This window comes from Motacilla alba, chromosome 5 (genome assembly GCF_015832195.1).
Source record: "Motacilla alba alba isolate MOTALB_02 chromosome 5, Motacilla_alba_V1.0_pri, whole genome shotgun sequence".
Classification (NCBI taxonomy): domain Eukaryota; kingdom Metazoa; phylum Chordata; class Aves; order Passeriformes; family Motacillidae; genus Motacilla; species Motacilla alba.
Window position 1 is genome coordinate 14,812,815 of NC_052020.1, and position 14,531 is coordinate 14,827,345.

Consider the following 14,531-nt stretch of genomic DNA (forward strand, 5'->3'; position numbering starts at 1 on the left):
GGCAATATTCACCTAAAGCAGCCACATGGGTAGGTTGTCCAGCTCACCTGGGAAACTGAGAGTGGCTGTTAAGAATATAACATCTGAACAGGCATCTTTAAAAGAAAAAAGTCTTCACATTTCTTAAAACACCAGTGCTATCACCCTTAGTGAAATGAAAGTGGTCTGTCTGTACCACTGGTCAACAAAATCTTCTGCCAGCTCCATGCCAGCCTAGGAAACAAATGGGAATCTGTACCCTGAAGGCACTTGCTGCATCTTCTTCGCTCCATCACCAACCTACAGATGCTCCCCACCAAGCACCCCACCTGTCCCCACAAACATCAGGAAATTACTTCAGGAGATCAAACCTGTCATGGCATCTCACTGCTCAGCAGCCTGAGCATGGATAGATCCTTCCTGTGCAGTGAGCCAGGCTCCAACATTCTCTCTGCCAGCAGCAGCCAACCCCAGGTCCCTGGGTCCAAACCCACGGGCACTGCTGGTACCTCCTGGGGCAGGCAGGCTTGGGAAGCACCCCTGCAGGTGCAGCACCTGGGAGGTGACAGGGGCTGTCCCAGCTGCCACAAGCTCCTCACTGGCATGGCAAGAGCAGGAGTGAGAGTCCCCAGCACTGCTGGAGGGCCGCGCTGTCACAGAGGTGAGACAAATGCGGCAACACCGTGGGCTTACTTTGGTGCACCTGGCAAGGCCTTTGCATGGATGCAAAGACAAATGCCTCTCTTGAAGCAGACCTACCTGTGGGCACCATTGCCCTAAGGGGCCTAAAGCTGCAACCCCTCCAGCCCTGCAGCAAGCAGGCATCTGGGGCAGTCTCTGCAGAGCCAGCACATCCTAGGAATTAATTCTATTCCCTTTAGGAAATAAAGCCATCCAAGTTGTCTTTGCTCAAGGGTTTGAACTTCCCAAAGGCAAGAGCCATAAAGACATGAGTGAGGGGTCCCTGAACACGCTGCGTGAAAGAGGTTCTTCTTTCCCCTTGTTGTCTGCAGATGAAAAAATCATTGCCACGATGACCCTCTGAGACGCACATCAACACCGTGATGATGTTCTGGGACCAATTTTAGCACGGTGTCAATTATGCTCCCCCTTCTTTTCCTTTCATACTTCTCCATCCCAAAACAACAAAAGGCAATGATTGCAGTGACCTGCAGAAAATGTAAAGCACAAGCCAGCTGATCCCTGGCAACACAATAGCAAGATTAGTTCATCTGCAGTGAACAAACACGTATTATGTGGGTTTTAAAGTCAGGAGAGGAAAATGCTGTGGTTTTCATGTACTTCTATTCACTAAGGCTGCAAGTTATTACTTCCATGCAGCTGAGAAGCCCTATTTTTAAAAATAGCCTTCAGCTTGTTTTGAAATCTGCAAGCATCTCGCTTTGTTTTGCAGCAGTGTAATAAAAATCTCCGAGCCAGAAACGATCCCGTTTTCCTCCACACGCATCACCTCCCCCGCCCCAAGCCCCCGCGCTCCACGGATGCTGAAAAAACTGGCGACACTCCTCGAGGAGAAAAAAAAAAAATCTCAAACAAAATAATAGTAAAAAATAATAACAAAAACACTCCCTCACGCACTCTTCACGCGGAAAAGGCAACACGGAGCGGGGCGAAATAAACAACCCCGAAAGTCGCCGGCTTGGAAGCAGCGGCGGAGCTGCGGCCGGCGGCAGACAAAGGGAGCGGGGGCCGGCAGCGGGCGGGGAGCGCGGCAGCCGCCCTCCGGGGCCGGGCTAGCGCCGGGGCCGCCCCCCCGGTCGGCGGCGGGGCCGGGCCGGGCCGGTGCGGGCCAATGCGGCCGGCGGCGGCGCGGCGCTGCCCGGCGCAGCCAATGGAGGGCGCGGGCAGGAGCGCTGCCGCCGGGGGCCGGGGGGGGGCCCCGCCAATCGCGGCGGGCCGGCGGCAGGGAAACACTATTATGCTAATGGTGTTTTGCTCGCACTCGCGGGGAGCGGGGTTTAAAAGGCAGCGGCCGGGGGCAGGGGTTCAAAGGCGGGAGGCAGGGCCGCTGTGAGCGCCAGGGAGCGAGCGGACGGGACAGGACAGGACGGCAGGAGAGGAGCGGCGGGGGGGCATCCACGCCTTCCCGGCCCGGCGGCGATGTCCAACGTGCACCTCTCCGGCACCGCCGCCCTGGAGCGCCTCTCGGCCCGGCGAGCCCTGGTCGGGCACGGCCGCAGCCCCGTCTGCAGGAGCCTCTTCGGGCCGGTGGACCACGAGGAGCTGGGCCGGGAGCTACGGGAGCGCCTGCGGGAGATGGGGGAGGACGACCAGCGCCGCTGGGACTACAACTTCCAAACCGACACGCCGCTGCCGGGGCCCGGCCGCCTGCGCTGGGAGGAGGTGGAGGCCGGCGCCGTGCCCGCTTTCTACCGGGAGACTCTGCAGGTGGGACGGTGCCGCGTCCCCCTCGTCCGGGCGCCCCCGTCTCCGCCGCCGCCGCCCGCCTCCGGCAAGGGGCCCGGGGGGCGCCTGAGCCGGGAGAACCGCGCAGCGCCCCGCCGCCGCGGCATGCGGCTCCGCCGGAGGGGCCCGACCGCCCGCATCACAGGTGCGTGGGGAGCCGGGGAGCGCGGGGGACGGGGGGGCGTCCCGCCGCAGTGGCTGACGGACCCCTCTTTCCTCTCCGTCCCCCATCCAGATTTCTTCGCGAGGAGAAAAAGGCCGGCGGAGCCCAAGGCGGCGGCGGAGCGCCCCAGCGGCTGCCCGCCGCCCCCCGCCGCCGTGCCGGCTGAGCAGACTCCCCGCAAGCGGCTCCGGTGAGCCAGGTAAGGCGCGCCCCGGGAGCGGGCGAGGCTGTCCGGGCGCTTTCTCCCGCGCTCTCTTACTTACTTCCTATACCACGACCAGTTATTTTTCCCCCTGCTTACTTTTTCTCCCCTCCTCTTGTTTGTTTTTTCTCTCCAGACTTTTGCACTACTGCACCCACGGGAGAGGCGCGCCGCCACGAGAGGCGCGACGCCCCGGAGGCGCGGGGGGCCGGGGCGGGCGGCGCGGCGAGCCGGGACCCCCCCGCGCCCGCCCGGCCCGGGAGCGGGAGCCGGAGCGGAGCCGCAGCGCCGGCCGCGCACGGAGCAGTGTTATCGTACAACAGTGCAATGTATGACGTTCTGTATAGAAATGTATTATGCGTAATGTGAGTACACTGGCCAGAAGTGTAAAGCTTTAAAAGTCATTTATAAGAAATGTTTAATCTCTGCTGAGCTCTCAGTGCAAAAAAAAAAAAAAAAAGGTAAAATTAAAAAAACAAGTGTATATTTGTACAAAACTTTTTTTAAGAGTTATACTAACTTATATTTTCTATTTATGTCAGAAACGTGGATAACTTTGACATCCAATAGTCTTTTTTTTTTTTCTTTTGGTTAAGCCAAAGGGCACTATATTTGCTTTTGTTATTCACAAAATGTAAATTTATTTTTATAGTGGATTTTTTTTTTTTTGCGTTCACAAGATGTAGCTATGAATCAAAATATTTTTTAGACTTTACTTGAAGACAAATCTGTTTCAATGGATCCTGAGCCGGTCTGTACCACTGCCAATTGCAAATAATGCCACAACTTCAATAATAAAATTAAATAAAAGGAAACGGCCGCAAGCCTGCTTGCTGTGTGCTGGAGGGGAAGTCCGGGGGGAGGGGGGGCGGCAGAGACAGCCCCGGCGGCTTGGGCGGGGGAGCCCAGCCCAGTCTGAGTCTCTCGTGGAGGGGCTCCTCCCTCGCCGCGGGGCCCCGGCTACCCCCGGAGCGCGACCCCGACACGGGGAGAGCGCTCCCCCCACAGCGCCCCGCCGCGAAGAGCGGGCGTGCGCTTCGGAGGGGAAAAAAAACAACTTTAAAACTCCTGAGTACTGCCGGAGTTAACCAAGCATGAGGGGAGCGAGCACACGCCCTTCATCACACCCTGCCTTCGCTCGCCTTTCGGCACGTTGTAATGGTTACTTCTAACAGCTCACCCTTTCTTCCCGAGGCTGTGTCTGCCCCCCTCGGGGAGCGCGGCTGGCCCGGGGCCGCCCCCCCTCGCCACATCGCTGCCTGCCTCTGTTGGGGACAGCCTCGGGCGCTGCCTGGTGCGTGCGGGCCGTGGCCCCCAGCGGGCTCAGCACGGGGGGACGCCCCTGTCGCGGCTGTGCAAACCTTCCCCCCTCCCCCTCTTTCGGCCGCGGGCCCTCACTCCCCAACCCGGAGCCCTGGCTACTGCAGGGAAGCACTTCCTGGTACCTCTTGCCCAGCAATGATTTACAGGACGAACACACAACAGTTCTGGGAAAGGCAGCAGTTTCAGCTGGCCCTAAAAGACGTAAAAAAGCAAAACAACACTCGCACGAAATAGACCCTCCCACGAGACGAAACAGCCAGCATTTTGACAGTGCTTTGGTGACAGTGCTGTCACAGCCGTGCAGCAGCAGCAGCACTTTGTGGCATCACCGCGTCCCCGTGGCCTGAGGGCAGGTTGAAGCCGCGGCATCCTCAGGCAGCCCCGCGGGGTCGGGGCGCACGCCCTGCTCCGAATCCCAGCCCCGCGCTGCCCGGGAAAGGGGGACAGAGCAGCGCCGGCTGCAGGTGGTGCAGGAGTGGGATGCTGGAGAGTGCAGATGGGGAGAAGGACCAGGACGTGGGGACTGACTGGACTGATTCGTGCCTTTCCGATTCCACTCCCCAACTTGGCACCTCTGAAATGCTGCACCCCCGCGCTGGACCCGGCAGCTGGGGCGGACCGAGAGGGCGTCACTCCCTGGCTTTCTGATCTCTGCGTGATACACTTCCACGGAGGGGGGAAGGAGCTGAGAGAGAATGAGGTTCAGGGTGAATAAGGCTCAAGGTTTACCCACATCGTCTTCCCTCGTCACAGCGCTCCTCTCTGCCCCCACCCCCCTCCTTTCCCCCAACCTCTCCCCCTGCTGTCACGGCCGCCAAACGCTCCTGGCTGTAAAAGTAACATTGATTACCTCCAGCTCCATGATCGCTTAATCAGAACGGGATTATTTTACACGCCCGCATCAGTGGCCGCTGACTCAATACGATTTCCCCCCCCCCCCCCCCCCTTTGAAAAGAAAAATAGCTTTTCCCTTTCCTTATGAAAGCCAACAATACCCGGAGTGAGGCAGCTGGATCCTCCAGGATTTATGGGCTTTTCTCTCGCTTTCATGAAAGCAGGTGCCTTTGGGACCTCCATTGTCCCAGCCCGCAACTAATAATAGGACTTTTCGCAATGAAAGATCCCTGCTCCGAGCTCCCAAATACCTCGGCCGGAGGAGCCACGAGGTGTGCCCAGCCTGGCTCAGGAGGAAAGCTCTCACCGCGGGGACAGTTTAGGCACGGGGCTCTGCAGCAAATAATTCCAGCCCACGGGCACTGCCCGAGCGAGCTGAGCCGTCGGGTTTGCATCCCGAGCAGGGAGGGCCCCGTGCCGCAGCTCCGGCTGCCCGCCGGGCCCGGGGGTGCGGGAAGGTGTGCGGCCGCCCCCGCGCCCTGCCCCACCCAGCCCGGCCGGCCCTCCGCGCCCCGGCACAAAGCACACTGCCCCTATTCTTTCGGCCTTTGTAGCCATATGGCAAATCCATGTAGACACAGCCAACATCCATTTATTCAGGCACATAATGTCCCGCAACAGGGAACAATTGGAACTTTGTTTGCTTCTATTATTGATGCGAATGGGCGACAGAGAGAGAGAGAGAGAAAAAAAAATCATTTAACTATAAGAGATATCCAGCTAATTATGAACCATATGTGCCTATAGTTTCAAAGCAATCCAATGAAGTTCATTTTAAATCTAGACTACTTTATTAGTACGGAAGACAGATGTCTCAACAGTACATGCATCAGGGGAAACCATGTAAAGAAGTTCTTGAAATATTTAACTAGGACTCATTCATTGTCAGAGGGGCTTTAAAGTGCCCTTTATCATGAGAATGCATAGGCAGAAGCGGAGGGAGGCTGCTGGTTGTTACCACCAACCCACTTACCCCTTAGCGCTAAATCCCAAATTCCACTTTGGATTTGACGACAGGAATATTTTTGGAAAGGATTCAAAATATCAGGGGTCTTGAAGGACCGAGCTTGCTGCTCATTACAGCTACAAAAAGTCAGGTCATTATTTGAGCTGCCTTAATCCCAGACTGAAACCAGCTACGCAATTAGAGGAATAATCTACTCCAAAATCACAGCCGCTCCCTCTCCCGAGGAGCAGGGCCGCGCATTTGGAGCACGGCTACTGCAGTTCCTCCCCTGCCTCAAGAGAGACCAAGACAGGAGCCTTAACAATACTGGACCTCCAGAAATTTTACATACAAGCATCTCTCGATGTGAATCTGTGGCGGGCACCTAAAGGGAGAGGGTGCTGGAGGAAGACTGGAAGGGAAGCTTGGTGGGAGGAAGTTTCTCAGATTTTTTTTTTTTTTTTTTGGATGCAATTATCAGCAAACAATCTTGGCAAAAAGGTGTCTTTATGAGCTCAGCGACATCTACCAGTAATTAAGCCACTTCAGTTAGATGAATGCAACATATGGTTGACACTGGGAATCATTCTCCTTCCTAGCCACAACTTTTCTTTCTGGGCCAAAACTTGTTCTATTATCACTTAAAATAAACAAAACACTGCTTTCCACTTCTTCAGCAAATATTTGTTGCTAATGAGCAGGAGGCATACGTAACAGGATGGGGGGGAAAAAAACATCATTTTTAAAGAATAATTTCTTATGTTTTGATGCAGAAATAAAAAATTCATGTGCAATGAGTTGTGATTGCTTGCTGGGATGGCTGCACAGGGAGATTCATGCAAAGGATCCACAAAGAGAGAGGCAAAATGGATTGACCATTTTAAAGCAAAGAAACAGATACGACAAGTAATAGCATATATACACACACAAACATACATATATATATATATATATATATATACACACACACACACAAACACACAAGAAGTAGCTAACCAGGGAATATAAAATAATTCATCAGGGAACAGGGTTTTTTTAAGCCACACTGTCACCTATTGTTACAGGATAAAATTAAAATGGTTTTCCAAAGTCTTCCCCTCCTGTACCTGCTCAGAAATGTTGCTCTTGACAATTATTTTTGGAACAGGGTGAGCCAAAACGCAAACCAAAAATCTTTACTTAAAACAAAAGGATGGGATTATATATGACTGTCAGAGGATGGAGAAGAATCAAGTATCTTCTCCCCACACACGCAGTATCTAATACTGAAGACCACACAATTCCCAAATTCCCAATGGAAAGTTCTTCATGTTTTGGTTTATTCCGTTGTTTTTTAACCCAAGGGGGATTTTAGCCATGTGTTTCCAAGAAACCTTGGTTGGAAGAGTTTTTTGGGGAAGAAGAGAGAATGAAAGATGCCAAAACAGTTAGATGAGCTGTATACAACATAAAAGCCCTGAAACAGGCCCCGCTGAGACAAAAAAGAACTCAAACTCTTTTGAGCACAGAACAAACTAAATTTCAGACCCACTTTCTGCAATCCACGTGGCCAAGCCTCTGCTCCAGGAAAACAAGTGGCCTCACATCTACATCTGTGGTGTCATGTGGGCCCCAGTCTACAGGATGGGGATGCAGGGAACGGGAGGATGAGGAGGCAGCACCAGAAAACACCTAGGATGGGGATAACAAGGCATGGGTGGAGCAGAAGCATGGCTGGGGTAAACTGGAAGAGATTGGGCAGACGGCGCAAAATTCTATTGGTGTGCACCAAGGGAGGGAGAGAAGGGAACAGGCCACAACGTTTATACCCTGTACATTCCTTCAGAGGCTGCCTGGCCCCAACACATCTCTGCTGTCAGCAAACACCCATGAAACTCATCCAGTAACATCCTATCCCTCCCCTCAACTCATTTACAGATGGGTGCTAACAATAATCTCCTCTTTTCTGTCCCTGTGCCCCAGGTCAGTGTGGGATCTAAAACTGCCCCAGACCTGCTGAGGAGTCAGTAGGTTTCATTCACATCATCAAGGACTACTCACTCTCCCCCAGATTTGCTTTAGCCTGCTTAATATTCCCTCTCACACACATTACACCTGTATTACACAGAGAAGGATAATTGGGGAAAAAACCCTCAAGTTTTGGAGGTGCCCAAGCTGTCTGTACAATTTCAGCCCAGATCTTTTGCTCCCAGCCCATTTTCACAGCCATGCACACAATTTTCTCCCCCAGGACACACAGTACCCAATTCACCCAGTGCTTTACCTTACAGAATGAATCTGGGCCTGAAGTAAAGGTGAAACTTCTGGATAAACTCCTGCCAGAGAAAGCAAAGCAAGGTGCTAAAGGATACTTTCATGTTTAATCCAATCCCAAGACTTGAATGCAGGCTTTTATTATTCAGAGCTCAGTTGGTTCCTCCTGACCTGTTCCTGCAACAAAGACTTTGTGCAGTTCAGGGCCAGGTGCTTCAAGTTTTCATAAGCAGCCACTAATTGTGCCCAGGTTTGTTGGGCAGCTGATACGAGCTGCTGGGGTCTGACTTGTGAAAGTGCTGAGCATCCACAGCTGCAGCCAGGGTCACAGTGCCTGGCTCTGCATGTGGTTTTGGCCAGAGGAAGCTCATGGTTTGAAAAGGAATAGCCATGGGGTACTTTGGACCAATACTCCAAATTAATTATTAGCTCCCATCTCTTTTTATTTGTCTCCCCATTGTCACACGGGATAATAACACTCATCTCCTATATTTTGATCCATTAATATTTGGAAAGTGCTGGGTTACTACCGTGAGCAGCCCTGTATAAATCTGGTAGGGACATTAATAATGTCTTTGAGCGGGGTTTGAATAGTGCCCAGTTAATAAGACATAGCACCGTCCATTGAACGTCGAGAAAAACAAAATTGAGCAACTGCTCATTAAAGCGAGCACCGTTCTCTCTGTGCACTCAATGTGATCATTTAATTAAAAGATTTTATCATCATGCACAGACACAAGGGGGCAGAGCCAAGGGCCCGTCTTCCCTCATCCTCGCCTGCTCCGCATCAGTCAGACCAGAACATTTCTTGGATGTAACCTACAATAAGAACCTAAAAAACATTCAGTATTTTTTTCCAAGCCCCTGCACTAGCAGAAATCACTGCCTGAGCTTTGAGAAGTCTTTTCACCTCGCCAGATCTTTTTTTCCCTGCTTGTCACCCCTCAGTCCCACCCTCACCCTGCTGACCACTTGCCGGACTCCTGCAGGCGTGGATACCCGGCCCCAGCCTGTTGGTCTCCACCATCCTCGACACCACAGCAAGCCTAGGAAATCACCTCTGTGATTTCCTGGCTATGAGATGGGGGGCAGGAGAAGAGTTTTTCAGAGCTGGGAGATGCTTTGTTTGGGGTTGGTTTTGAGTGATCCTGGATTAGAGGAACATGAGCACACAGCTACTCTTCCACACCGTTCTCTGCAGGGGCTGGTGGCAATAAATGTGCAAACCAGCCACCTCAAAAATCGACAAATGAAACCAAAAACACCTTTCCCCAAGAATACATCCCCACCACGGCATCTGTTTCTACACGAAAATTCTGAGGGAAAGTCCCTGTTTGGGTTACATCAAGCAGCCTTAGACTTACTGGGAACTGAGGTTTAGAGCAATTTATTCTGGAAAACAATGAGCACGAATTAAGTTGTTTTCATACATTTGGTAATTGGTTTAGCAAAGCCGGCTTTTCTTAGGACCTTCAGTCAAGATGCTTTCAAACATGAGTCGAGTTCACATCACTTCAGTTTTGCCGGTGCAGTACAGCATTCCATCTGCTGACCGGTGATCCCAAAAGCTTTGGATTTTTTTTTTGTTTGTTTGTTTTCAGTTTTGTTTTTTGCTCACCCAGATGCGTGAGCAGGACTGGGAATACTGGGCCCCGGTTCTCTATTTTATTCTGCACATCAGGAAGTAAAACCTGTTTCTTTTTCCTGCTGACTGAAGGACTCCAGACACGTATCCCTTCAAAGGAGGAAGCCCAACTTTTATGCCAAGAGCAAACTTTTAGGAGCTGCTGTGACCATGCTTTTCTGGTCGGAGAGGTGTAGGAGAGGGTGCAGTGGTACCCACCCCTCCTCTCCAAATCATTCAGGATGTCCACAGCACCCCTTGCAGCACGAGTGAGGAACCCAGGGAACGCAGCTTACTGTCTGTTACAGGGGAGCACACATTTAATTGGAATCGAGATGGCAAAAGGCACCTGCCTGATGCAAAATCCGCTCCCCTGCCAAAATTGCACGTTCCCCCTGCAGCGCCCAGTAAATGAGTGGTGGGGCAGGGCAGGGCAGGGCAGGGGGAACAGGGGGACAATCCGCAGCTTTCTCGCCACCAGCACAACTGCTGGGCTGGGCGCTGCCCGGAGAAAGGGCAGGCACGGCCCTTCTGCCGCGTAAATAAAATAAAAGCGGCCGTCCGTGTTTGCTGTCGGGTGTGCAGCACAGCCCCGAGCAGCAGCAGTCACCTCTGCGGGGGGATACTACAGGAGATTTGGGGATCATTTCCATAACAATCGCTGTTAGCAAACACCCATAAAACACAGCGGGCAAAGACACCTTAGCAGAAGGAGCTAGCTGCAAATCAAAAGACGCGCTTGTTGGTTTGGCTTTTGTGCGTGTCTGCAGGATTTCGAGGACTCGGCGCAAATATTCTCTTTAACGACACTAGATTCAAAATAATAATCCCAGTGGCGTTTAACAGCTATTAACAAGCAGAGAGAAAATACAGAATTTATATAGAAAGCCTGAGCAAAGTTCGCTGAACTATTCTATCAGGCGAAGGACAGCGGGGAGGGGGGGTGGAGGGGGAGGAAAAGAAAAAGGAAGAGAATAAAACTTCCCCGATTATCATATTTCCCTGAAATTCAGCTATGCAGAACCGGAATAATTACAGACTTAGCAGAAATATTGCAAAATGTCGGCACGGAAGGGGCTCTTTCTTGACCCTTCAGACTATAATGGGAGATAAAGAGATTGACCATTTTGGGAGGAGGATGCCTTCATTTCTCGACGTGACTGTAGATTATTTCGGCTTCAGGAGACAAGAATGTCCCTTTAACATCTGACCTGGCCTTTATTTAAGAGCAGCACTTCACGGTTCAGGAAAGACAGACAATTTTCTAATTCCCAGCTCTGCTGGAGGCTGAGGCAGCAACTTCCAGACAGGACACCTGCTAACACTAGAGAAATGGCATTATTATGTCTACAAGTTTACAAATCTGAGGATCAAAAAGCCTTTGCTTCTGCTGCTACTCCACAGGCCAAGGACGACGACTTCTTCAAAACAGAGTTTCACAGAGTTTTTTTCTTCCCCCCTCCAAGAAATGGTTTCTTTTCACTTTGAGCAGATCGGTTTCCACGTGAAAAAGTCAATAGTCAAAGAGTTTCCTAAGTTTCATTGGTGTGTAGCAGAAAGGGGATTAGACCTGGGGCCTTTTTACTGGCAAGCCTTTAAGCAAATAAATGTTCTTGAATTCTTAGAGAAACAAACCTAACTTAAACAAAAATCCAGAATATATGGGATTTGCCCCTCCCCAACACAAATTTAAGAGAGACAGAGGAGAGAGAGAAATAAATAGATACTAAAGATAACTATTTTTAGTTATCTAAAAATATCTTTAGTTTACTAAAGATATTTAAGGGATACTAGGATAAATCTTTTTCTACTGTAATTTTGCTTTTATTTTTGCTAGTTAACCCAAAGAGAGTGCCTGCTTCCTTGTATTCACAATGAGCTATTAATAGTAACTAGTGTAATGCAATATCAGAAATAATAGAACCATTAGGGCAATGCAATATAAAAAATAAATATTAGAATAATGCAAAAATTCATCTTTAACAGATCAATTGTGATTTCCCAGCACTGAGAGAGGCAAAAAGCAGATGGCATGCACATTCCCCACCTTCCTTCAGAACCCTACCTGGTAGGCAAAGGCACTACCTAATTCCTTCACACCTAAAACGCCTAAAGCTGTGGTTTTTCTCTTGGGGCACAATCAGTCACAGATTATAATGATTTTTTTTTTAAGGGTGTTTTTCTTAAACTCGAAAAATCAGAATAGGTGGGTCATTCAAAACACAAATATTCAAAGTGTGTGTATGTATATAAATATATACATATATAAATACATAAATCAATATAAAATATATATATAAATGTGTACTGACAGCCATCTGCTGCTGCAAGGCTGCTCCCCCAGCCTGCACACACAGGTCCAGGTGTCTGTGCCCGCCATTTGCCAGCCATGGATGGAGAACACCTGGATCAGTGTTTGCAGGCTGGCTTTAATTAAGCCAAAAATCTAAGGAGAACTCAAGCAACGCAGTTGATTAACATGATCCAACATCAGTGAGTAAACATCAGCATCTTGCTGTAACAAAACAAATTATTTGGGAAAAATCAAGTGTAGGTTTGTGACTGGACAGAAAATGATAAGCTGTCTGTTAAGTTTGCCTCTCTGCACCATTAAATAATTTTAAAACTTTTCAGACAATAATTTCCTTTTCCTGCCATGTACCTTTGTGAGCCCAGCTTGCAATGCTCACCTGCCAAGCTTGGTGAAGGTGCCACCTCTGATTTCACTGTGAGCCATCCTGCAGCTCTGCCTCTGCACACCCCCAGCCTCGGTCCATCTCCAAATCCTGATGGTGCCTTAAACCACATCCAGCCCGGGGGCAGATCCTTGGGCCTTTCCTGCTGCTGGGGGATTTGCTGCAGAGCACAATTCCAAACCCATTGCCACCTAAAATGCAGAAGTGCCTTAAAATTCTTGTCTGGCTGACCTGCCTTGAACAAGGCTCCTTCTTGCTGAAAATTCAGGAGCACAGCCCACCCCTACCCCAGGGGCAAAATCACCCTGCCGTTGGGTGAAGAAGAGCGGCATTCCCCCCACATTATATCTACCCACAAAATACGCAGAAAAGGGAGTAGCCCAGACCTGGGGCTTACCCCGTGCAGCAGCAGCCGGCTGCGTGAGAAGGACTCTGGGTTTCATCTTGCAAACACTGTGTGGCTGTCTTTAAGGAGAGGAGAAAACACCACTTTTTCTCTTTTGGCATTCTTTTCCTTGTTGAGGGCAAGCATTTCAGCGCGACCGTTTTTAAGGGATTTCAAAGGTCACAAACCCCATCTGAGGGCAAGTTCATCCTACTAAAACTGAGTGACACGCCCGAAGAAGAGGGCACACCTCTCCCAGCATCTCTTGCCGACCTGTGTTGGTGGCTCTCCTGTCCCCACCACAGGTTTGGGTTCCCCCAGGGTGTTTTACTGGCTGTGGTGCCGGCGGCTGCCCCCCTGTACCCTGCAGTCCCCATCCCCACCGCCGCAGACTCAGACCTGTGCTGGCACCCACTCGCCACCTCCCGTCAAGACCAACGCTTGCCTTTTCGAAAGGAAGTTTGAAAAAGAGAGAAAACATTTATTTTCACGGCAAATCTAGCCTCATGACCCCACCGATGGCAAGATGCTCAGCAAAGAGAAGAGTTTGCCTTTTTCCTGGGAGGAAAGCGGCGGGGCAGGAGGAGAGCTTTAAAGGGAGGGAGGGACGAGGCCGAGCTCATGCACGGATTTTAATCTGATCACTTCCCTGTCAAGCTAATCCCTGCCTGACTCAGATCGGACTTTTAGAAACGTGCCTAGAAACCAAAAAGCAAACCTCATTTGAATGAAGCACACACTCCGCAGCCCCCATCTGCAAAGGGCTGCAATTAAATGCAAAAAAGAAAAAAAAAAAAAAAAGAAAAAAAAAAGAAAAAAAAAGAAAAAAGGGGCGGGGGGGTGGGGGGAGAGAGAGAAAATTAGCATTTTCTGCGGCCATCTGGCATGAGGAGCAGGCGATGGGGAACAAAAGGAGATTTAGGCAAAGGGGAGAGGCGAGTGTGCCATGGCATTGACCTGCAAATGAGCCTTTGTGAGCGAATTAAAGCTTCCCGGACCCCCCGGGACACCCCAAAACAGGCACCATTACAAACCATCCGGACAAAAACCCACTCATCAAAATTGTCTGCGTTTGAAGGGAGGGGGGGAAGAGGCCATTTAAATCTGCACCTTCCCTGCCCCCACCCGCAGTAATAGGCTGTTAATAGGGGCTTGGCGGGGGGAGTCACCCCTGCACCCCCGACCCTACACCCCTCTCTGACGGTATAACGGGGGAAACTCCTTATAACGTGGCTCGTCCATAAAACGCACCCGACACGTTATTTACAGCCCTAATCCTCAACAATGGGGAAGAAATGGAAAAAAAAAAAAAAAAAAAAAAAAAGAAAGAGGGGGGTGATTTGGTGATATATCAGCTTCCAGATGCTGTTTATTTAATTCGAGGGGAGGGGGGTGTAGGGTTGTTCCAAAGCAGATTTCTAATGCAATTATGAATATAATTTTTTAATGGAGATGATAAAGAGTAAAGGGATAATCAGGGATGCCAAAAGAAATGGAAAACAGTGCGGGTTAGTTTTTGTCTCCTATCCCCCCTTCCCCCCATGACTCTTGCCTTTAAATTGGGAAACCTTGAGGATTTGGAAGTGAAAGCAAAGATTTTGGCCTGGGGTAGATAGATGAAAAGGGAGGGCGGGGGGGA

The 14,531-nt window shown here is 50.6% G+C and overlaps 1 protein-coding gene and 1 long non-coding RNA gene across 2 annotated transcripts; one reads left to right on the plus strand and one right to left on the minus strand.

Annotated features, from left to right (window-relative positions):
* The first annotated feature begins 1,893 nt into the window (after positions 1-1,893).
* Positions 1,894-3,595, plus strand: CDKN1C (cyclin dependent kinase inhibitor 1C). Its single transcript, XM_038139679.1, has 3 exons — positions 1,894-2,551; positions 2,642-2,768; positions 2,908-3,595. The coding sequence occupies exons 1-2, from the start codon at positions 2,101-2,103 to the stop codon at positions 2,761-2,763; spliced, it is 573 nt and encodes a 190-aa protein (XP_037995607.1). The 5' UTR covers positions 1,894-2,100; the 3' UTR covers positions 2,764-2,768; positions 2,908-3,595.
* LOC119702146 lies at positions 3,428-5,397 on the minus strand. Its single transcript, XR_005257262.1, has 2 exons — positions 5,240-5,397; positions 3,428-4,779 (listed from the first exon to the last, which is right to left on the minus strand). It is a non-coding gene; the product is annotated as an uncharacterized LOC119702146 (long non-coding RNA).
* Positions 5,398-14,531: the final 9,134 nt, after the last annotated feature.

Coding starts and splice junctions, on each gene's coding strand:
- CDKN1C (XM_038139679.1), top strand. CDS start 2,101: ATGTCCAACGTGCACCTCTCCGGCACCGCCGCCCTGGAGCGCCTCTCG. Junction 2,552..2,641: donor CCCGACCGCCCGCATCACAG/GTGCGTGGGGAG, acceptor TCCCCCATCCAG/ATTTCTTCGCGAGGAGAAAA.